Source organism: Rhinoraja longicauda, chromosome 15, assembly GCF_053455715.1.
Source record: "Rhinoraja longicauda isolate Sanriku21f chromosome 15, sRhiLon1.1, whole genome shotgun sequence".
In the NCBI taxonomy this organism is placed as follows: Eukaryota; Metazoa; Chordata; class Chondrichthyes; order Rajiformes; family Arhynchobatidae; genus Rhinoraja; species Rhinoraja longicauda.
In genome coordinates this window covers 38,269,096-38,291,610 of record NC_135967.1, presented here as the reverse complement: position 1 = coordinate 38,291,610, position 22,515 = coordinate 38,269,096, and the positions used below count along the sequence as shown (strand labels likewise).

The 22,515-nt window shown below is 41.9% G+C and overlaps 1 protein-coding gene across 1 annotated transcript in view; it reads right to left on the bottom strand.

The window, feature by feature from the left end:
* The window catches only part of las1l (LAS1 like ribosome biogenesis factor), a 41,098-nt gene that overhangs the window by 2,683 nt on the left and 15,900 nt on the right, over positions 1-22,515 (bottom strand). The window contains exons 7-12 of the mRNA XM_078412524.1: positions 21,326-21,435; positions 14,899-14,984; positions 12,382-12,594; positions 7,890-8,037; positions 4,979-5,316; positions 2,945-3,095 (exon numbers count right to left, since the gene is read on the bottom strand). Coding sequence (XP_078268650.1) covers positions 2,945-3,095; positions 4,979-5,316; positions 7,890-8,037; positions 12,382-12,594; positions 14,899-14,984; positions 21,326-21,435 — 1,046 coding nt within the window. The remainder of the gene's footprint in view (positions 1-2,944; positions 3,096-4,978; positions 5,317-7,889; positions 8,038-12,381; positions 12,595-14,898; positions 14,985-21,325; positions 21,436-22,515) is intronic.

Below are 22,515 nucleotides of genomic sequence, written 5' to 3'. Positions count from 1 at the left end.
GCTGGCACCACAGAACAAGGAAAGGTGGAGCTCACAATGGTCCATTGTTGGTTTTGGAAGAGGTGATAATGAAGGGATATGAACAGTCATACGAACCTTTCTGCCCATGGCCTCCTCCACAGTCAGAGTGCGGCCCAGCGCAAATTGAATGAACAACACCTCATATTTCGCTTGGGCAGCTTACAACCCAGCGGTATGAATATTGATTTCTCTAACTTAAGTAACCGTTGTTTCCTCTCTCCGTCCCTCCCCCACCCTAGTTCTCCGACTAGTTTCACTGGACTCCTGGTTAATTTTACTGTTTATGTCATGTTGCGACCTTCCCCATAGCCAACAATGAACCATTGTACATATCAGTGATCATCGTCCACATTGATCTGTCATTTTCACATCTCACATGCTCTTTATACCCTTCCATATCTCTAGTTTCCCTCTCCCCAAACTTTCAGTCTGAAAAAGGGTTTCAACCCTAAAAGTCACCCATTCATAAGGTCATAAGGGATAGTTGAATTAGGCCATTCGGCCCATCAAGTTTACTCTGCAATTAAATCATGGCTGATCTATCTCTCCCTCCTAACCCCATTCTCCTGCCTTCTCCCCATAACCTCTGACATCTGTACGAATCAAGAATCTATCTATCTCTGCCTTAAAAATATCCACTGACTTAGCCTCCACACCCTTTTGTGGCAAAGAATTCCACAGATTAACCACCCTCTGACTAAATACATTTCTCCTCATCTCATTAACATTAACATTTTGGGAATCCTGCACCAGCACTCCCAAGTCCCACTCCTTCTCTTCAGAGACGTTGCCTGCCCCACCGAGTTACTCAACATTTTGTCTATCTTCGGTCCAAACCAGCATCGGTAATTCCTTTCTATAAATTTACTGGAAACTGTTCTGTTAAGGGCGGCACATTGGTATAACTGGTAGAGCTGCTGCCTCACAGTGCCAGAGACCCAGGGTCGAACCCGACCTCGGGTGCTGTCTGTGTAGTTTGACCACGTGAGCTTCCTCCGGGTGCTCCGGTTTCCACCCACATACCGTGCAGGTTTATATTTAGATGACCTCTGTAAATTGTCCCAAATGCCTATGGAGTGGATGCAAAAGTGGATACCCCAGAACTAGTGTGACTGGGTGAACCATGATTGGCGTCGACTCAGTGGGCCAAAGGCCAGATTCCATGATGTAGTATTCAATCAAGTAATTTACACACAAGATCCAAGGAAACATGCAAATGGAACAAACCAGTTTTTGTAAATTCTAGTCACAAGAGTGATTACAAAGCTTTGTTAACATTCAAACATTGTCAGATTAGGAAGCACGATCTGAATATGTCTTCTGTAATGGCAAAGTACCTTATAATGTTACATATGAATTCATTGCCCGAATTTCTTGTTTTCAAGTCATAGAGTGATATAGTGAGGACACAGCCCCTTCGGCCCAACTTGCCCACACCGGCCAACATGTCCCAGCTCATCCCATTTGGTCCATATCCCTCCAAACCTGTCCTATCCATGTATCTGTCTAACTGCTTCTTAAACGTTGGGATAGTCCCAGCCTCAACTACCTCCTCTGGCACCTTGTTCCGTACACCCACCATCCTTTGTGTGAAAAAGTTACCCTCAGATTCCTATTAAATCTTTTCCCCTTCATCTTAATCCTATGTCCTCTGATCCTTGATTTACCTACTCTAGGCAAGAGACTCTGTATATCTATCAGATCTATTCCTCTCATGATCTTATACACCTCTATAAGATCATCCCTCATCCTCCTGCGCTCCAAGGAATAGAGTCCCAGCCTACTCAACCTCTGCCTATAACTCAGACCCTCTAGTCCTGACAAAATCCTCGTAAATCTTCTCTGTACTCTTTGCAGTTTGACATCTTCTTTCCTATAACATGTGCCCAGTACTGAACACAATACTCTAAATGTGGCCTCACCAACATCTTATACAACTGTAACATGTCCTCCCAACTTCTATACTCAATAGTCTGGCTGATGAAGGCCAATGTGCCAAAAGCCTTTTTGACCACCCGATCTACCTGACGCTCCACCTTCAGGGAACTATGCACCTGACTCCGAGATCCCTCGGCCCTACAACACTCCCCAGAGCCCTACTGTGCAGGTTCTGCCCATATTAGACTTCCCAAAATGCAATACCTCACATTTTTCTGCATTAAATTCCATCAATCATGCCTCAGCCCACTTTGTCAATTGGTCAAGATCTTGCTGCAATTTTTCATTATCTGCAAAACCACCCACTTTTGTATCATCTGCAAACTTGCTAATCTTGCCATGTATGTTCTCATCCAAATCATTGATATAGATGATAAACAGTAACAGGTCCAGCTCCGAACCCTGAGGCACACCACTATCACAGGCCTCCAGTCTGAGAAGCAATCTTCCATCACCCTCTGCTTCTTTCCATGGAGCCAATTTTCTATCCATTCAGCTATCTCTCCTTGGAACCCATGCAAACTAACCTTCCAGAGCAGCCTACCATGAGGAACCTTGTTGAATGCTTTACTGGTCCATATATACATCTACAGCTCAGCCCTCATTGACCTTTTTGGTCACATCTTCAAAAAAGACTGTGAGACACGACCTCCCACATACAAAACAATGCTGACTATCCTAAACCAGCCCTTGTCCGTCTAAATGCCTGTAAATCGTATCCCTCAGAATACCCTCCAGTAACTTTCCAATGATAGATTTTAAGCTCACTGGCCTATAGTTCCCAGCAGTTTCCCTGCCTAAATAAAGGCTCAACATTTCCCTCCCTCCAGTCTTCCGGCACTACTCCTGAATTTAAAGACGACACGTAAATTTAAGTAGTTCTTATCATTTTTAAGAAAAATGCTGTACGTTAACCAGCAAGGTGGTCAAGTTGCAATCGTGAGCACAAATCCTTTCCCACGTTTTAAGCAGGCTGATCATTTACCTCATTTCAGTACTCTTTTGATCCATGGTCTCCTTTGTTGTTGGCTGTGGCAACACTGGCATCAAGGTGTACTTGTCCACTAAAAAGCAGTTTGGTTCATCACTCTGGCCTGGTACTTTACCCAAAGGATAATTCTTCCACGCAATTTGATCTACAAAAAGCCAGAATTATACTTTACTATAGGTCTATGATTGTTCTGCAGCATACAGCTTTGTCTCGTGCCTGAGTGGTTATAGTGGATTGTGGCTGCAGCCCAGTTCATCTCACAAACCAGCTTCCCCGCCATCGAATCCATTTATACTTGCAAGGACCATTTAGACCCTGGTCATTCCCTCTTACCTCCTGTCAGGCAGAAGATACAAAAGCTTGAAAACACCTTCCACCGGATTCAGGACCAGCTTCTTCCCCACAGTTATTAGGCGACTGAACGATCCTCTCATATCCTAAAAGTGGGGTCCCAATATCCCAACCTACTTCATTGCGGCTGGATTTTCCTCCAATGTTGAATGAACTTCCACAAGGATTGGTGATAAAACAGAATGACGACCTCTAGTGTACCGACATCCTCCTCTTTCCTCCCATTCTTAAAATATAAACTACAACTCCAGTAAAATGCCACAGATTTAACTGACATTCTCAAGTACATGAGCAGTCGATTTTGACAGGCTACCAGACCATGTGGAAAATCAGTTGCAAATTGTACCTCACCTTATCAGACATGCACACGTCATGAGAATCAGTAGACTGACAGGTAAAAGCATCCACCATGTCTGATTTTTCCCATTCTAATTAAGATGGTGCAATTGATTAGATAATATAATGATTTCAGTGTCAGATGCTAGATAAAGCAGCTTGTAAAGGAAACTGGTATGCAATTGATTACATAATATCACAGCTCCCAGTGACTGATCCCAGCTAAATTACCAGAATCCATGGTTGTTAGTTATTATGAATGAACACTACACTAGGTAATGTCCTCACAGTTGGTATTGTTGGAGACCAATTACATTTTAGGCAAAAATTGATGTAATTTTAATTTTATAAGTTTGAATTATCTGTTTCCCCACAGAATTAATAATGTCTTAACATGATTGTACAAGTAAATTAGTAACCTGCTCATATAGTCTGGCATAATTTGGGCAGCACAGTGGTGCAGCTGGTAGAGCTGCTGCTTCACTGTGCCAGAGACCTGGGTTTGATCCTGACCTCAGGTGCTGTTGGAGTGGAGTTTGTATGTTCTCCCTGTGGTTGCATTGTTTTCCTCCTTGTGCTCCAGTTTCCTCCCACATCCCAAAAACATGTAGGTCTTTAGGTTAAATATACTGTAATTGCCCCTAATGTGTTGGGAATGGATGCGAAAGTGGGATCGTATGACCAGGTGAGCAATGGTCAGCGTGGACTCGGAGGGCTGAAGGGCCCGTTTCCATGCTGCATTAAAAACTAAATCATTAATGGCCAGCTTTGCAAGAAATAGTCAACACGGATGTAACTGTATTAAAATTAAAAAAAGATAAATTTGCCATGACAAAATTGAAGTGCATGGTATTACTGTAATAATTTAACTAATGATTAGAAGTGGGTCAGATGTGTCAACGATTCTTTAAAAAAATCTGTAATATCAGTTTGTGTGTAATTGTCAAAATCTGGTGCAGCTGATTGTTGAGTTTTATTTCCTATGCAAGTATTATTCTGCTTATATAATATACCTTTGCTAACAACCTTCAACCAGTTTATCTAAACTGAAGATGTTTGGTTATCATCCTGTGTGAAAGATACCCGAAATGTTTCAACCCTAGAGAAACCACAGGCACTGGAACTTAAAAAAAACACAGCTTCTATGAGATTGCTGTTGACGCAATAAAGAGGAAGTTTTAAATCATTTTTTTCTATGCCTTATTCAACAAGGGAGTTTTTGTAGTAGTCACCAATTATTTAAATTGAAAATGTTTCCATTCCATTATACTTAAACGCAAATTCTACATAAATTAACCACTTGAAATAAACTAAGACGAAACTATCAAAGTCATAGCATACCTGTACATAACTGCCACACTGATCCCTCCAGGGAATGAATCGTTTCAGTTAACAGTTCAAGGTTGACCATTTGCGACTGCTCCTCTCCAGTGGCATGGACCACCACAGGTTCAGTGTCCATCAGGAACTCAGTCTGCACCGTACTAGTTAACTGGTTTGATGATTCTGACCCATTCATCATTTGTAGGTTTTCCACTGTGTGCACTGGTAGATGATTACAGCCAATTGGAAAGTCAGAAACGCTGAAGGACCCTGGTTCCTGAATGTATATAGAACAGAGCTGGAGGAGTTTCTGTTGTGTGGTATTGGGCAATGGAGAGTCCGTGTCAGTTAAAATCCTGAAATTATACAGTAAAAGTCAGGTCTTATTTTGTCTTCCTTTGATTCCGTGCTCGTCAGTTTTAGGAAATAAAAATGTAAAATAGCAATTATGGGTTGTTTGCCAAGAGCTATGTTAACAATATGGATTCTGATCATAATAAAAAATAGCCAAACTGATTTATAAATTGCATCAACTCAAGCTTCATACAAAACTACTAAAAGCTTAGAATATTTTTTTCAGGCTATTAGGACATGGCATTAATGTGGCCTTCTAGTAAAATTAGCTAAAAACCTGTTTTGTTCAATAAAGACATTGAGCATACTTAATTCTGAAACAAAGAAGGGTTTTGACCCGAAACGTCACTTATCCATGTTCTCGAGAGATGCTGCCTGACCTGCTGCATCATTCCAGCACTGTCATCGTACTTAATTCTGGAATATTGATTAAAAATAAAAGTCTTCCTAATCTTTGTTGAAGGTTTTTAATTTGCTTCCTCTAACGCTGCTTTACCAGCCTAAAGGGAATAAAGGTTTTGTGAAGCACCATCAAAATCCCTCAAAGGTCAAGATCTCTACCAGACATCTAGAGAGCTTAGAGATACAGCGCGGAAACAGGCCCTTTCGGCCCACTGGGTCTGCGCCGACCAGCGATCCCCGCACATTAACACTATCTATACCCCCTAGGAAATTGTTTTACATTTACCAAGCCAATTAACTTACATACCTGTACGTCTTTGGAGTGTGGGAGGAAACCGAAGATCTCGGAGAAAACCCAAGCAAGTCAAGGGGAGAACGTACAAACTCTGTGCAGACAGCACCTGTAGTCGGGATTGAACCCCGGGTCTCCGGCACGGCATTCGCTGTAAGGCATCAACTCTACCACTGCGCCACTGTGTTGCGCTACTAAATGCCACCGTGACATCTACTAAACCTCCTTTTACCTGAACAAAAATGGTTTTGATTCTCTAATCTTTCCTCATAACTAAAATCTATGGTGATTCCTTAATAAGTTTTCATAAAGTTGCCTATAATGTAGCAAAAAAAATCAAGGGACTGCAAAGGACAATATCCAATAAATATGAAGATATAGACACAACAAGCTAGAGTAACTCAGCGGGACAGGCAGCATCACTGGAGAGAAGGAATGGGTGACGTTTCGGGTCGAGACCCATCTTCAGACTCTTCAATATATATGTCCTGAGCCACAGTGGCTGGGGGTAGGGAGGGCATAATGGAAGGAGGGAGTTGTGTGCAGAGTGGCAAGGTCTATTTCTTGATGGCCAATCAAGGTTTTGCCTGTTTAAAAACTTAAAATGTGCACAAAGATAACTGTCATTATTGGTGCTAATTATCTCAGTTACGTGACACTGATGTAGGTATTCGTTAGATAGGTAATTTTGGTTTATTTTAGCTTGACTTTAGAGATAACATGGAAACAGGCCCTTTGGCCCACCGAGTCCACGTCAACTAGCAATCGCCTGTGCACTAGTACTATCCTACACACTAGGCATAATTTACAGAAGCCAATTAATCTGCAAATCTGCACGTCTTTGGTGTGGGAGGAAACCGGAGCACCTGGAGAAAATCCACCCGGCCACAGGGAGAACGTACAAACTCCGTAGAGACAGCACCCGTCAGTCAGGATCAAACCCAGGTGTCTGGCGCTGTGAGGCAGCAAGCCTACTGTTGCACCACTGTGCTGCCCACACATTGACTGGAATAACATCAATAGCAATTGTTGCTCCAAGAGAAAAATCATAGGCCACATATTTTGTGGATATGAATCAGATTTAATTACAACATAGGAGACCATTTGGCCCACGGAGATGATACCAGCTTGCCAAGCAATTCCATCCCTCTTTACTAACAAAGGCAGTTGTCAGCAAAACCTGCATTTGGTATATGGCTGTTACTTTATTGAAATAGTATTTTTATAATTAAAGAACTACAAAATTTGTCAGATCTGATTAATTACTCATAAATCCATACTGGTTTCTTTAATAATGAATGTTTCTCTAAATGAATACCAATTTTATTACACAATGTAGTCTGGAAACTTACTTCCTGATGCTGGCCTGGGAAATTACCTACTAATTGTCTACATTTATGACCAAAGACATTTCAGCAGCAACGTTCCAGTGTCTTTAGAATAATTGCTATATTGAAACATAATCAAAAGATTCTAGTTACTTCCTCTGCTATTCCCTCTCTTGACCTAAGTATGCAATCAGTGGTCAGCACCTCTAAGCGAAGGATGTATTTTATTTACAGGACTTCTTGCTTTCCCTTTGCTGCCATTCCCACTCTTACATCCATTTATTTCAACCACCGATTTTCTGTACAAAACTGATACATCTCCAGCAAGAAAATTAATATTTTTCATCTTTTCAAATAGCTATTTCCTTTTCTTTTCCAATTTACTTTTTCAAGAATTTCAAAAATCCTTGATTTCCTTTTGAGCAGCATTTCCATCTTTCATTCTATTCCCACACACTAGTCCTTTTTTTGCTTATCCAGCATTTTTAGTCATAGGTTTCCTGAATCACAATTACCCGTTATAAAGCAAAACAAAAAGGGTTGTTTAACTCACTGTTGGAGGAGATGAGGTGTAGCCTGACATGGTGCTGCAAGACAACTTTTGAGAAGATCTTGCCAATCTAGTAGACATGGAAATAAAAACAATTGCCACATGCTCCTCTTTATTTTCTGGATTCGTGGAAGGCCCTTCACACTTTTCCCTACACAGAAAAAGCAAAGAACAAATTAAAGCAATACTTAATCTCTCCAAAGTGCTTATTAGGCACTCATCCAGATAGCAGTATTTTCATGGCTAGTTGGATAACCAGTTTAGAACCAGAAATTCTAAAAATGTGTAGTTCATAATTACTTGAACTATTATTACATTAACAGTGATACAGCTGTAAGTTATTATTGGAAAGGAATGTAGCAATTTGACGTTGCAAATTGTTGTAAAGAAACCAGAAGGACTGCGTCACTCATAAGGTGCCAATTTACGCACAGACCACGAGTTCCTTAGCCACCGTTTACAAGTTCCCCGCAAACCTACTTCCTCATGTGATTAAATTCCACCAGAAGCATTCCTAGCAATTTTATGCTCTCTCAACAACTCCTGGCATGACTTGTACTTCTGCTTATTCTTCTAGATTATTTCTACTACTTTTCAATTTCTAAGTATCGTTGGAGTGACATGCAGGTTTAAAGTCTTAATTTCACAATTTTATTGTTTACAGACCGAAGAACCAGGGGTATATAGGCACCGAGTAAGGCACTTTAGAATTAAGTGCATAAAATTCTAAACTTACAAAATAAAGCAACCATACAACTAAAATGTTGCCAATTACCCCAAAATGACCCTGGGACGACTAGATATCCTGGTAGCTAACCACTTTAACTCCTTTTTGCATTCCCATACTGCCCTTTCTATTCTGGGTCTCCTCCATTGCCAGAATGAGGCCACCGTTAATGCCGTGGGAGCTGTCATGGAGCAGCGAGCCAGTATCAGGTGGGAGCCTCTGGCATTCTTTTTGGCAAAATTATCACCCACTCAGATGAGGTACAGTACGTTCGGGCGAAAACCTTTGGCTATGTACCTCGCCGTCAAGCATTTCCTCCATCTGTTGGAAGGCCGTCTCTTCACTATTTATACGGATCACCAACTGCTCACATACGCTATTCGTACAAGTGTGGGGGAGCGATTCACCGCGGGAAATCCGCCACTTGGACTTCGTTCGGCAATTCTCCAGTGACATCGGGCACATTTAAGGGAAAAGCAAATCCGGATGCCGACGCCCTATCAAGACTGGAGGTGGATGCTCTGAATGCGGCCACACTCATCGGTTTTCATGCCATGGCTCACGCGCAGCATACTGCTCCCCACCTTATCCATTACCCCCGGACGCATGCACCCCTAAAATTGGAAGATGTTCCTATCGGTGACACGAGAGAAGCCATCATATGTAACACTTCTACTGCCAAACCAAGGCCGTTTGTGCCTAGGACGATGCATCGAGAACTTTTCAGCGCACTGCACAACATATCACATCCGGGCAAGAAGGCCCGGATCTCCGAACGTTTCACCCGGCCTTTCACCCCCCCCCCAGCCTCTGGTTCTGCTTGGCATTCGTACGGCGGTGAAAGCAGACCTAGGATGTTTGTCGGTGGAAATGGTTTACGCCACAGCTCTGAAGCTGCCCAGCGAATTTGTCGAACCAACCCCCACAGACAGATCCTATGATCCAAGCAGGTATGTCGATTGATTACGGCGAACTATGCAGCTACTGAGGCCAACACCAGCACGGCAAACACCTGCAATAGTCTATGTACCTGCTGGCCTCCAACGCTGCACACATGTTTGGGTCCGACATGACGCTGTCCGCCGACCTCTTCAGCAAGCATACGATGGCCCTCACCAAATCATCCAATGCCTACCTAAACATTTTGTGATCTATCGGAACGGAAAAACTGACACTGTATCCGTCGACCGGTTAAAGCCAGCGTACGTCGAGAACCAACCGACTACCTCACCCACCAAACTGGCAAAGTCACAAGCTTCCAACACTTCCTGTCAAAGACTGCCCACACTGCAGTACCAAACAAGATCAGGCCGTAAAATCAACCCGCCAGACCGGTACGGGGCAGGAAAAGCCAGGCAGTCGCCACCTTGTATGTCTCGGTGGCTGAGGGGGTAGCTGTGGCGCCTTCAAGCCCACGTTGGTTTTGCACACAGCCTGTCACCGCTGGCGACTCGCCAGCAGCCTCACGAGGTCCAGCCACAAGAGCTCAATAAACAACTCCAAGGTCAGACGCACTAATTGGCCTGATCTACACAAGGGTTATGATTGGTGAGGATGTAGGTAAGAGGGGCTTCTGGAATAAACGCGACACAAGGTGTCTGACTCAGCTAAGTGTTGTTTGTTCTTTGCCTTCTGTTGTGGGATTCAGTAGATCCTACAAACTGATGGAACAGCACCTCATATTCCTCAGGTAGTTTACAACCCTGCGGTGTTAACATTGAATCCTCCAATTTTAGGCAACTACACGACACTCCCCCTTTCTTCTCTCACCCCCTTCCCCTCAGGGCTCCACCTGGACTTGCTCCTATTTCTCTCTTCCCCTTCCTTCCCAACATTCGTTCCCCAAGCTTCAGTTTGCAACTCTTCAATACTTTTGTCTGACTCCTTCCTTGTTTTCATCTCTGGACTTTGTCCAAACATCTGCCTATCACCCCCTCCCCCTTACCTGTATGCACTTATTACCTGACAGGCTTTGTCCTGACCTGCTCTCTTCCAGCTTCCCCCATGCCCCACACACACACAAAATCACTCTGATAGGTCCTGACCCAAACTATCACCTATCCCTATCCCCAGATGCTGAGGTTGTTTGTGTAAACCAGCATCCGTAGTTCCTTGTTTCCAAATATCTGGTTTTGCTTCATTTCAGCTTTATTTAAAACAGATTTTTCTGAAAGGATTTCCCAGGAATATAATACATATTTCCAAGACCAACAACCCTTATCGAAAAGATCAAGAACTGCACTCAGACATGCCATAATCTTTTACATATCAAACAGTATTACAAATCTGTGCATCACCAAATTCAGGTCAAATTACTCACTGCACCTGCCACTCCTAAATTCCATTACAATGGGAACATTTCTTCAATATCTCATTGTGAGGATTTGATTGACAAGTAAACCTAATGAATACTAAACCAATAGACAATAGGTGCAGGAGGAGGCCATTCGGCCCTTCGAGCGATTTATTAATAGAGTGCAACACAGTTCAGTCCAACGCTGTTCTTAGGTACTGCACACGAGAGGCACTGGACTGCGATTTGGGTGATTTTCCACTCTAGTCGAGGTCAGCTGCAGCAGCACAGCACATCCCACTGCAGTATGTCTATGATCCTATGATGTATGTCTCGTTGTCATCTCCGCCCAGTGTGCCGAAACCTACTGATCTCCATGTTCCTAAACACTAACTCCCCCTCCCATTGCCACACTGACCTTTCTGTCCTGGGCCTCCTCCACTGTCAGAGTGAGGCCCAGCACAAATTGGAGGAACAGCACCTTATATTTTGCTTGGGAAGCTTACACCCCAGCAGTATATTGATTTATCTAACTTCAAGTAACTCTTGCTTTCCCTCTCTCTCCATCCTTCCCCCTTCCTAGTTCTCTGACCAGTCTGACTGTCCCACTAATTAAATGTTTTATCTGTTTCCTTTGTTGTCACCTCCTAGCTTACAATGATCTATTCTACATTTTCCATGAACCACATCTCTTTTGATGTCTCATTTTCACACCTTCCACTTCCTTATCCCCTGAGTTTCCCTCTCCCATGACTCTCAGTCTATCTCCAGTTTTTATTGGTGGTTCGCCAATGGAGAGTGCTTGCCTGAGATTATGAACCTGTAACGATGCTACAAGCAATTTTTTTGTTGTACCTGTGCCTGGCTGTACTCGTGCATATGACAGTAAACTTGAACATCTTCAACCTGGGACTTTGGCTCCATTTTACTCTCCCTACTGATATTACCAGGCCTGCTACGTTTCCAACACTGTGATTCAAATTTCCAGCCTCTTGAGTTTTTTCACTAATCGATATCTGACCATTTCTGATGCAAATTCACTGAACTGTAACGTTAAGTCAGTTTCTGTCATCTACAGATACTACCTGCCCTGCTGGGGTTTTCAGATTTACATCACATGCAGTATTCTGTACCTCACTATTCAAGTAATGTTTGGTTTTTGAGTTTCTGTTCTCACTTTATTTACATCTTCAGATCAATCAGCTGCCATTAGCAAGATTGAAGAGACTAGCGGCCTACTTTTGCCCAATTGGTTTGTTCGTGTTCTCGGCAAATATGTCACCTATTTATTTTTCTGCACCTTATCACATATATTGTTTCCTTCACCCAATTTTCAACAATTTCCTACTCTTTCGCAACAATTTAAACATGTCTTTTCTCTTAACTTATCCCGAAATACTAACCATTTCCCCCCACAGATGCCGCCTGACCTGCTAAGTCTTTCCAGAATTATTGTTTTTTGCAAAGGAACGTACCTGCTTTTGCATTGGCTGCAAGTATCTCTGTGATCCAGCCTGTAACATACTGTATCCTTAGTCCTGAAGAATCACAGCAGTGCTTCAGCTCAGTAAACAGCTTCTCCAGCAGTAATGGTGTGAAGTATCGAGAATGTAGGCACTTTAAAAGAGGTTGCCAGAAGCGACAAAATGGTGAAGGAATTCCTGGATTTGATAAGTCTACAAACTCTCCTTCAAAACAAAAGTTCAACATTTCTGAGTTAAAATATGCATAACTTTCTTAACACAAAGTCAAGTCAAGTCAAGTCAATTTTATTTGTATAGCACATTTAAAAAACAACCCACGTTGACCAAAGTGCTGTACATTTGATTGGGTTCCAATAGAAAAAAAATGAAAACATACAGTAGCACGCAAACAGTTCACAGCGCCTCCTCAATGAGCCTCAAACGCTAGGGAGTAGAAATATGTTTTGAGCCTGGACTTAAAGGAGTCGATGGAGGGGGCAGTTCTGATGGGGAGAGGGATGCTGTTCCACAGTCTAGGAGCTGCAACCGCAAAAGCGCGGTCACCCCTGAGTTTAAGCCTAGACCGCGGGATAGTGAATAGCCCCAAGTCGGCCGATCTGAGGGACCTGGAGTTAGAGAGGGGGGTTAGAAGATTTTTGATGTAGGGGGGGGGAGTGTCCATTTAGGGCTTTATACGTGAATAGGAGGAGCTTGAAGTTGATTCTGTACCGTACAGGGAGCCAGTGGAGAGAGGCCAGAATCGGGGTGATGTGGTCCCTTTTACGGGTACCCGTCAGGAGTCTCGCTGCGGCGTTTTGGACCAGTTGCAGGCGGGACAGGGAAGATTGGCTGATCCCAGTGTATAGGGAGTTGCAGTAGTCTAGGCGGGAGGAAATGAAAGCGTGAATGATTTTTTCTGTGTCGTCGAATTGGAGGAAAGGTTTGATTTTAGCTATGGTTCGAAGTTGGAAGAAGCTGGCTTTTACCACAGCGTTGACTTGCTTATCAAATTTTAATGCAGAGTCAAATATCATGCCGAGGTTTTTGACATGCGGTTTGACTAGGCAGGATAGGCTTCCAAGACTGCCTGTTATCAATTTGATGGAGTCGGGGGGGCCGAATAGGATGACCTCAGACTTGCTCTCATTTAATTGGAGGAAGTTCTGTGCCATCCAACATTTTATGTCCTCAAGGCAGTGTGAGAGGCTGTTTAAATTTGACTGGTTGTTGGGTTTCAGGGGGAGGTAAAGCTGAGTGTCATCGGCATAGCAGTGGAAAGAAATGCCGTGCCTTTGAATGATTTGGCCAAGGGGGAGCATGTATAGAGAGAAGAGAATGGGGCCTAGGATGGAGCCTTGTGGAACTCCGCAGGAGAGGCTAGCTGGAGCAGAGGAATAACTGCCTATGTTGATGGCGAAACTCCATTCAAAGGAAACAACCATTCTGCCATCTGATCATACTGACTCCCATTACTGGCAATAACCCATCAGAACCCTTCCCACTCATATTTCCCTTTAATCCTGCAATTTATTCTCTTACATGCTTATTATCAATGCTTCTTTGATTAATTTGCCATTTAGGTATACTGGAGGAAAGATGTGCAAGGATACTGGAGCAGTCGGGGGAATCCCAAAAGGAAAACACACCTCCCATACGAACAGCACCCAAGGTCATTCTTATAAACAGCAAATTGTACAAATTTAAAGAAACATCTTCTTTGACATCATGTAGAATATTCTTTCCAAAAGGTGAACAACATCAAGAACAAAAAATGTAGTGAGATGATATGAACCTTTTGCCTCTCAAAGTCCAAATATTTTAAATTGAAGGTAATCACAACGTCCTGCATTACAAGAAGCAGGATTAAATTTGTTTTCCCCCCACACCTCCTCCCCCCCCCCTCTCCCCCCTGCCCCCAATCTCCCCCCCAACACCGATGGTGTTCACTATCATTAGGCATCAGTCACCTGTTTTTCCACAGTACTGACCTAAATAAATTTTGTTCATAGTCCACATAGTGAATGTTTCACTCTGGGGAAACTACCTTGAATAAACTACATACCTTTGATTTTTTTTAAACTCCAGGAAGAACTCAGCAGGTCAGGCTGCACCTACAGGTGATGTAATGGGTCAGGACTCTTCTTCAGGCTGAAGGGTCTTGACCTGAAACATCATCAATCGATTTCATTCCACAAATGCTATTTGACCTGCTGTGTTCTTCCTGCAGTCATTTTTTTGCTCAATTTTTCAGCATCTGCAATATCTTGTATCTTAGGGAAGGAAAAACCCTGCCTTTGATCCAGGCATGCCATTGCTTATCACTAAAGTAAGAATGAGATTGTGAACTGGGACCTTATCATCTTTGTGGTTAATAACTACACAGGACAACGATAACTGATTATTATTATTTGCTTCCTGGTACTGCAAGTACTGTTTTTGTTTTTGGATAACTCAGTGGCTAGCAATCTAAACTTTATTTCAAAAGGACATGCAATCGAGTACGACCAGCTTAAAAAGCTGTTCTGTTACCTGGACATTCAATGTTTAAAGATTTTAGCTGCTCCTCTGTAGGAATAAGGAACCCATCATCCAGGAGAATGTCTACTACCATCTCTCTGTAAAATGTGAAGAAAACAATGTTATGATTAATGACATTCAACATACATGTTCCTGTCCAAAGAGGAAATAACCAATTTTAAAACGTAGGCCATAACTTAACATAAAAGATCTGATGCAAATAGGCAATCAAATTTTTTCCACACACTAGAAATTCTGCAAGCTTCCCACCATGCCCTACAAACTCCTCATAAAATCCCAATACCAGTCACTTCATTCTACCCACAACTAAACTAATACAATTTAATTGCAATCAAATGATTTATTTTATTGCTTGAACACAAATGCAGATACTCACACAATGCTTAATTCAAACTGTTTATAATGAACCCAGACTGGGCAAAATAAAGCAATTTGTTTTTTAAACTTTTAATTAATCATTGATCAATGGTTTTGTGACAAAAACCTCCTTGGTAACCAAAACAAGAAAAAATAAACTTGAAAGAAAAAAACCATGTCATGATTAAAAATAAATGGTGGGATAATGGCAATTTTAATCATTTTGTTAAACAGAATCGTGAGATTTTAAAATCATTCAACTGAAAACCCAACTGCATTAATTTTGAATGCTTGATGTAACGAAAAATCAGGCTCCAAATTATTGATCACTGTAGTAATAAGGGAAGATAGACACAAAAAGCTAGAGTAACTAAGCGGGACAGGCAGCATCTCTGGAGAGAAGGAATGGGTGACGTTTCGGGTCGAGACCCTTCTTCAGAATAAGGGAGGATGCCTTATGAGGATCTTTAAATTAGGCTATGTGGGTACAGTGTTAGAATCAAAAAAGGTTGTTCATTATGGTGTGATTACGTGACAGTCTTTCCACAGGCAGCAAGAAATAAAAGAGCAGATATGTAGGAAAATCACAGAGGTATATAAGGAGCATGATTTTAGTAGTAGATGTCAACTTCCCCTGTGATCCCCCAACATCTACCAAAATAACTCATAAAAATTGAGTAATATTTAATTATCTTTAAATGTAAACTTCATGATATCTGTTAATAATTATGATATTGAAAAATTAAAAGTGGAACACTTGAATTAATAACTCAAGTTTTCTTCGGCGCAACTTTCTGCATTGCCAAAACAACGATTATTTCATTTACCAAATAGACAGCCACCTGACCAGCACCTCTTATTTAATTAAATCTACCTCAAGAGATAAAAGAATCAAGAGTTTACTGCAATTTATGTGTTCGAATTAATGCATACGTTGCTGACAAAATGAGATTCAGCAGATAACAATTCCCTATCAAAATTTTCCTCAACAATCATAGAGTCAAAGAAAGCCCATGACTGTAACTAGGAAAAGCCATTACTTTATATACATATTAACCTTTGGCTATATACATTTTTTAATAATCCCGTGGTTTGAAATAAAAACGGAAAAGGAAGTATACGTGCATCAAAACCAGTGGTTAGATGAACCTTTTCTCCATTTTATCACGCTGAGATATAAACTGAAACTTAATAAAGGGGAATGCCGTGACTAAGTAAATGTAAAAATAGGCACTACAACCGTCAAAAAAATGCAGTGAAGTAGATATCTTTTCTTTCAACTTAAGTTACATGTGGGACAGCATATGATCTGTGCGATGCTTCCGTTAAGTGTTGGCGGTAAAAGTAGAAATATCACAGATGACTTTAAAGTATTACATGAGCAGCAAATCTTATTTTGCAGAAGAACTAGATTAAAAAACATTTTCTAATTCATACTAGCCTCTGGCCAGCAGTTCCACAAAGAAGAAGAATTACAGACGCTGATAACCACAAACCATTTGCTGGAAACAGCCAGCAGCATCTGCAGGTAGAAAAAGGAGCTAAGACTCTTTGCCAGAACACAGTGAAAAGCTTTTAATCTCCAGATAAGGATGGGGGAGAATGGATAGAGAGGACAAAGGGAATATCTCTGATACACCAGGTCAAATGTTGGTGCAAGGATTGTTATTGAAGTTATCTGCATGATAAAGATATAAACTGCACATTTTCAATAGCTTGTCCCACATCAGTCCTATCCCCAACCATCAGAAGTATTCCCTTTGCTCTAGCTATTCATTCCACACATTGCAATTTAAAACACAATTTGTTTTCGCTCTCTCTCCGATTTCTGATAAAGGATCATTGACCTGAAACATTAACTCTCTTTCCATAGCTGCTACCTGACCCGCATGGTGACTCTAGCATTTTTATTTATTGTTCCAACTAAGCTGACTCCCTGTTCCATCACTGGACTTACCACCGAGATCAATGACAGAACACTAACATTCCAAACTGAGATGCCTTCTCTGAAGAAGAGTCTCGACCCAAAACATCACCCATTCCTTCTCTCCAGAGATGCTGTCTGTCCCGCTGAGTTACTCCAGCTTTTTCTGTCTGCCTTCTCAAATGATCATTTTAAATATTTTTAATTAATTTCTAATATTTCAAAATAATATAATAATAATAATAATTGTATTTGTCATATGTAGGTTGGCACAGGGTCAACGATACAATGAAATGTATTTGACAAGACAACGGGTCACCTCAGCAGAAATATTCCAAGGATAAATAAGATAAAGATGACATTAGTAAGATAAAAAGACAATATTAAAATAATCAACATATATGATGTGAAATGTGTTTATGAGTTCAGAAGCCTGATGGCCTGGTGGTAGAAACTGTTCTTAAGTCTGGTGGTACGCACAGCCATACTCCTGTATCGTCTGCCTGACGGTAACAAGGAGAACAGCCTGTGTGCTGGGTGGCTGTGGTCCTTGATGATGCTGCGTGCCTTCCGCAGGAACCGCCGGTAGAAAATGTCCTGAATGGCCGGGAGACAGTTGCCAGTGATGTGCTGTGCCGTCTTCACCACTCTCTGAGGTGATTTGTGGCTGTGGGCAGAACAGTTCCCGTACCAGACTGTAATGCAGCCCGTCAGCAGGCTCTCGATGGTGCATCTGTAGAAGTTTGTGAGGATGTTGGCGTTCATGCCAAACTTCCTCAGTCTTCTCAGGAAAAAGAGCCGCTGGTGGGCCTTCTTTGTTATTGTGTCTGTGTGCAGTGTTCAAGAAAGGTCCTCAGCACACCGAGGAAGGTAATGCTGCTGACCCTTTCAACCTCAGCATCACCGATGTGGATGGGGAGGTGTCCACTCCCCTGCTGTCTCCTGTAGTCCACGATCATCTCTTTAGTTTTGCTGACATTGAGAGAGATTATTTTCCTGGCACCAGCTGCTTAGTGCCTTTACCGGCCGTCTCTGCATGCCATCTCATTGTTGTCTGTGATGAGGCCCAAGATGGTCGTGTCGTCAGCAAACTTTAGGATGATGTTTGAGCTGTGCTTCACAGTACAGTCGTGCGTGAACAGGGAGTACAGGAGAGGACTGAGCACACAGCCCTGTGGTGTGGTGTGTTGAGGATCAGTGAGGAAGAGGTGTGGCTGCCAATTCTCACCACCTGGGGCCTACCCGTCAGGAAATCGAATATCCATCCGCAGATGGAGGTCTCCAGTCCAAGATCAAGGAGCTTGGGGACGAGTTTTGGGGGAATTCAAAATATTAATATTAAATATTAACTTCAAAATATTAATCGTTACTTATTCAAAAAATAAGGTATTTGATCCGTACCGTCAAGACGACCATGAAAAGGACATGCAAATAAAGTTTAGAGTTCAGATGCAGCGTGGAAACAGACCCTTCAGCCCAACCAGTCTATACTGACCATCGATCACCCGTTCACATCACTTCTGTTACCCCACATTGTCATCCACTCTCTACACATAAGGAGAAATTTACAGAGGCCAATTAACCTACAAACCTGCACATCTTTGGGATGTGGGAGGAAACCGTAGTACCGAGAAGAAATACTTCATCACAGGGAAAATGTGCAAACTTAGACTATAGGTGCAGGAGGCGGCCATTCGGCCCTTCGAGCCAGCACCGCCATTCAATGTGATCATGGCTGATCATTCTCAATCAGTACCCCGTTCCTGCCTTCTCCCCATACCCCCCGACTCTGCTATCCTTAAGAGCTCTACCTAGCTCTCTCTTGAATGCATTCAGAGTATTGGCCTCCACTGCCTTCTGAGGCAGAGAATTCCACAGATTCACAACTCTGACTGAAAAGGTTTTTCCTCATCTCAGTTCTAAATGGCCTACCCCTTATTCTTAAACTGTGGCCCCTTGTTCTGGACTCCCCCAACATTGGGAACATGTTTCCTGCCTCTAACATGTCCAACCCCTTAATAATCTTATATGTTTCGATAAGGTCTCCTCTCATCCGTCTAAATTCCAGTGTATACAAGCCTAGTCGCTCCAGTCTTTCAACATATGACAGTCCCGCCATTCCAGGAATTAACTTAGTAAACCTACGCTGCACGCCCTAAATAGCAAGAATATCCTTCCTCAAACATAACACAGACAGCACCCAAGTCTTTGGCACTGTGAGACAGCAGCTCTACCAGTTGCGCCATTGTGCTGCCCCTAAAATGAGCATTACAAATAGTTGGAAGTTTAGTAATTTAATATGGAACTGTTTTTTTAAATGCATTATTACAAGTTTTAGATTAACAATAGAGCCAGGAAAAGGAGTATAAAATAATAATCCAGTAAGAACCATAGAAACAAAAGCAGATCACATACGCCTCAAACCTACTTTGCTATTTAATTAGATTGCTTTAAGTTGTTTTTACTTTATCTATGAATTTGTGTTAATTAACTCTTAATATTGCTTCCCTACAATTTTTAAAATGCAATGCTTTTTCCCTTTAGTCTACATAAGCATCATTTTGCAGCAAAAAGTTCCATTATTTTCAACATTTATGCCATACTTCCTAGTGTCACCTTTGAGGAGTCTATGCTTGGCTTTTGTTTTAAATCTACACGACTTGTTTTGGATTTTGCATTGTCATCTTTAGAGACAATGGATAAAGGCAAAAAGGAAGAGACACAAGACCTCAAGCCAGTTATCCTGATTAAGTTTCATGACTAATGCTGTGTCTCATTATCATCTGCCGCCCAATTCCGATATGTTCTGTATCTTAGTGTCCAAAACCCTAAGAATCACGTCCTTAAATATTCACAAGCTCGTAGGTAAAGAGTTGGACAGCATTCTCACTTTTCATTAAGAAAGTGTTCTCCATATCTGTCCCAAAAGTCTATGCACGAGTTTATGTCTCATGGTTCCAGACTCTTTAGCCAGTAACAGCCTGTCTTCATGATTTATACATCTCAATGAGATCACCTCTTTGCCTCAGACTCCTTTGATCTTACTAACAAATATCATATGGCATTGAGCAAGAAAACACAGGAAATAGTGAAGCATCAAATTTAACACAAACTAAAATATGACCATGATAAGCATCACTTCAAAGTTTTTTTTTTCTGTGATTAAAGTGTAGGCAGTTGTGGTTTTGGTATACAAACTAAGAAGTTTTCAAAAAACTTCAGAGAAAGGACATGCAAATAAAGCTCATCAGTATACTTGGAATAGGTTACACTTTGTATTTTTTATCAATTCAAATAATTTTATCATCTTAAATCCTTCAATTATATCCATAACCGCCTATATTTAATGAATAAGCATCAAGGTCTCAGCAAGACAATTCCCAGAACTTTTGTCCTTGTATTACCCCATGCTTTACCAATTTCCAACGACAATTCTCCTCATTAACACTATATCTCCTCACACTGTTGTTTGGTTTTGACTCAAATGCCCCTCCATCTTTTGAATAATTATATATATTTTTTAATATTGAAAACCACACTTACACACAGTAATAGGGAGCAAAGTCTCTTGAATAGACTATGGACACGAGTAGAACTACTGAAACAATCTGTCTGTTACTGTCACCCATGTTGCTGCATGTTAATTTCTTTTGGCATCAGCCAGAAACTCGACTAGGAACAGCAAGATGTAATTTGACTTTATTAATAGACACCCGACCTGGAAATTTATTTGTACAAACGCCAAAAAATAAAAACACCCAGCAGTGGAGCAGAAAATAAACTCAACCAAAGCGTTCTTAAAGCTGGGTGACAATTTTTACTCCAGATTTGCTGAAAGGATTTCCAATTAACCTGGCATCTTTCTGTTATGAAACGCCCTCTGGTGGTCACTAACCAATCTCAGGGCAATTTACAATTTACATTGGGCTGATAAATAACTGTTCTTATTTCTTTAAAGGGCATTCAAGTTTTACTAAGGTGCACATAGTTAAAAATACTTTTGGAAGCGGGGAGACATGTGGCAACAGTGACCCTTTCTGCACAATATCCTCATCGTCAACTTGCAAGATGCATTTCACTTTAAAAGTAGAGTGACTACGATATAATTTGTCCTTTTACAATCTCATTTTTAAATACCTGTTTTCCCAGGCAAGTTTTTTAACTTGCGACAAAATCCATTCAACTTCAGACGGTAAGATATTCCAAAGTTTCTTTGTTTTGGAGACTAATTTCTGCTCTGTCAAAACCTGTGAAACAGAATCACACAATTTCAGAAGTACTATCACGAGTATGTAGTGCGACTAAAATTCTCAAAGTAGCTGTTAATTAGTATTTTGGTAAAATGTAATGACTTTCACTGCTTTTGTCAACCAAATCCATCTAATTCACTACGAAGCAATAAATGTACATCAGCTGGTATATTAAATGATGCTCGGCTGCGGGGCCTAATATCGCCCGCTGCGGCTCGGCCACTGGACTTTACATCACCCGGTGCGGCTTGGCCGCTGGACTTAACAGTGCCCGGTGCGGCTTGGCCGCTGGACTTAACAGTGCCCGGTGCAGCTCGGCTGCGGGGCTTAACATCGCCCGGTGCAGCTCGGCTGCGGGACTTTTCATTGCTGGTGCGGCTCGGCTGCGGACTTAACATCGCCCGGTGCGGCTCGACCACGGGACTTAGCTGCGCAAGGCTTGGTCGCGGGCCTTTCATCGCCCGGTTCGGCCGCGGGACGTTTCAGCGCCCGGTGCGGGGACTGTGCGGGTCGGTCGGGGACGAGCTGTCTGTCCGTGGGCGTGGGGAAGAGAGTGGAAGTTTTGTTGCCTCCATCACAGTGAGGGGGTGTTTGGAGTCACTGTGATGGACGTTTGTGTTGGGGTTATGTGTCTTGTGTTCTTTTTTTTTCTATGACTGCTATGTAGTTTCGTTCGGTACTTCGGTACCGAACGACAAATAAAGCTCTGTTATACCTGTTATACCTGTTATTTAAAAGTTGGAGAGAATATAGGAAAAACCAGTAGAAATACAAAGCAGCATTTCTTCCAACTAAAGAAAAACCGATAATCTGGCACTTTTGGGATTTTGGTAGCATCAGTCTTGCAGATTTTCAGACTAATGGATGCTGCTCTTATTAATAATGAAATGTGCTTTCATTTCACATTTTAACATATTACACAGTAGAATATTGTCCGATTAATTTAAACAGCGGGTATCATAAAATCATTCCATGTCCTTCGCCAGCTGCAAACCTACCCACATTCCTGATCATGTTCCCACATTTCTGACTGTTGGTTTTCCACAACCCTCAACCACGGACACAGCCTGCACTCTG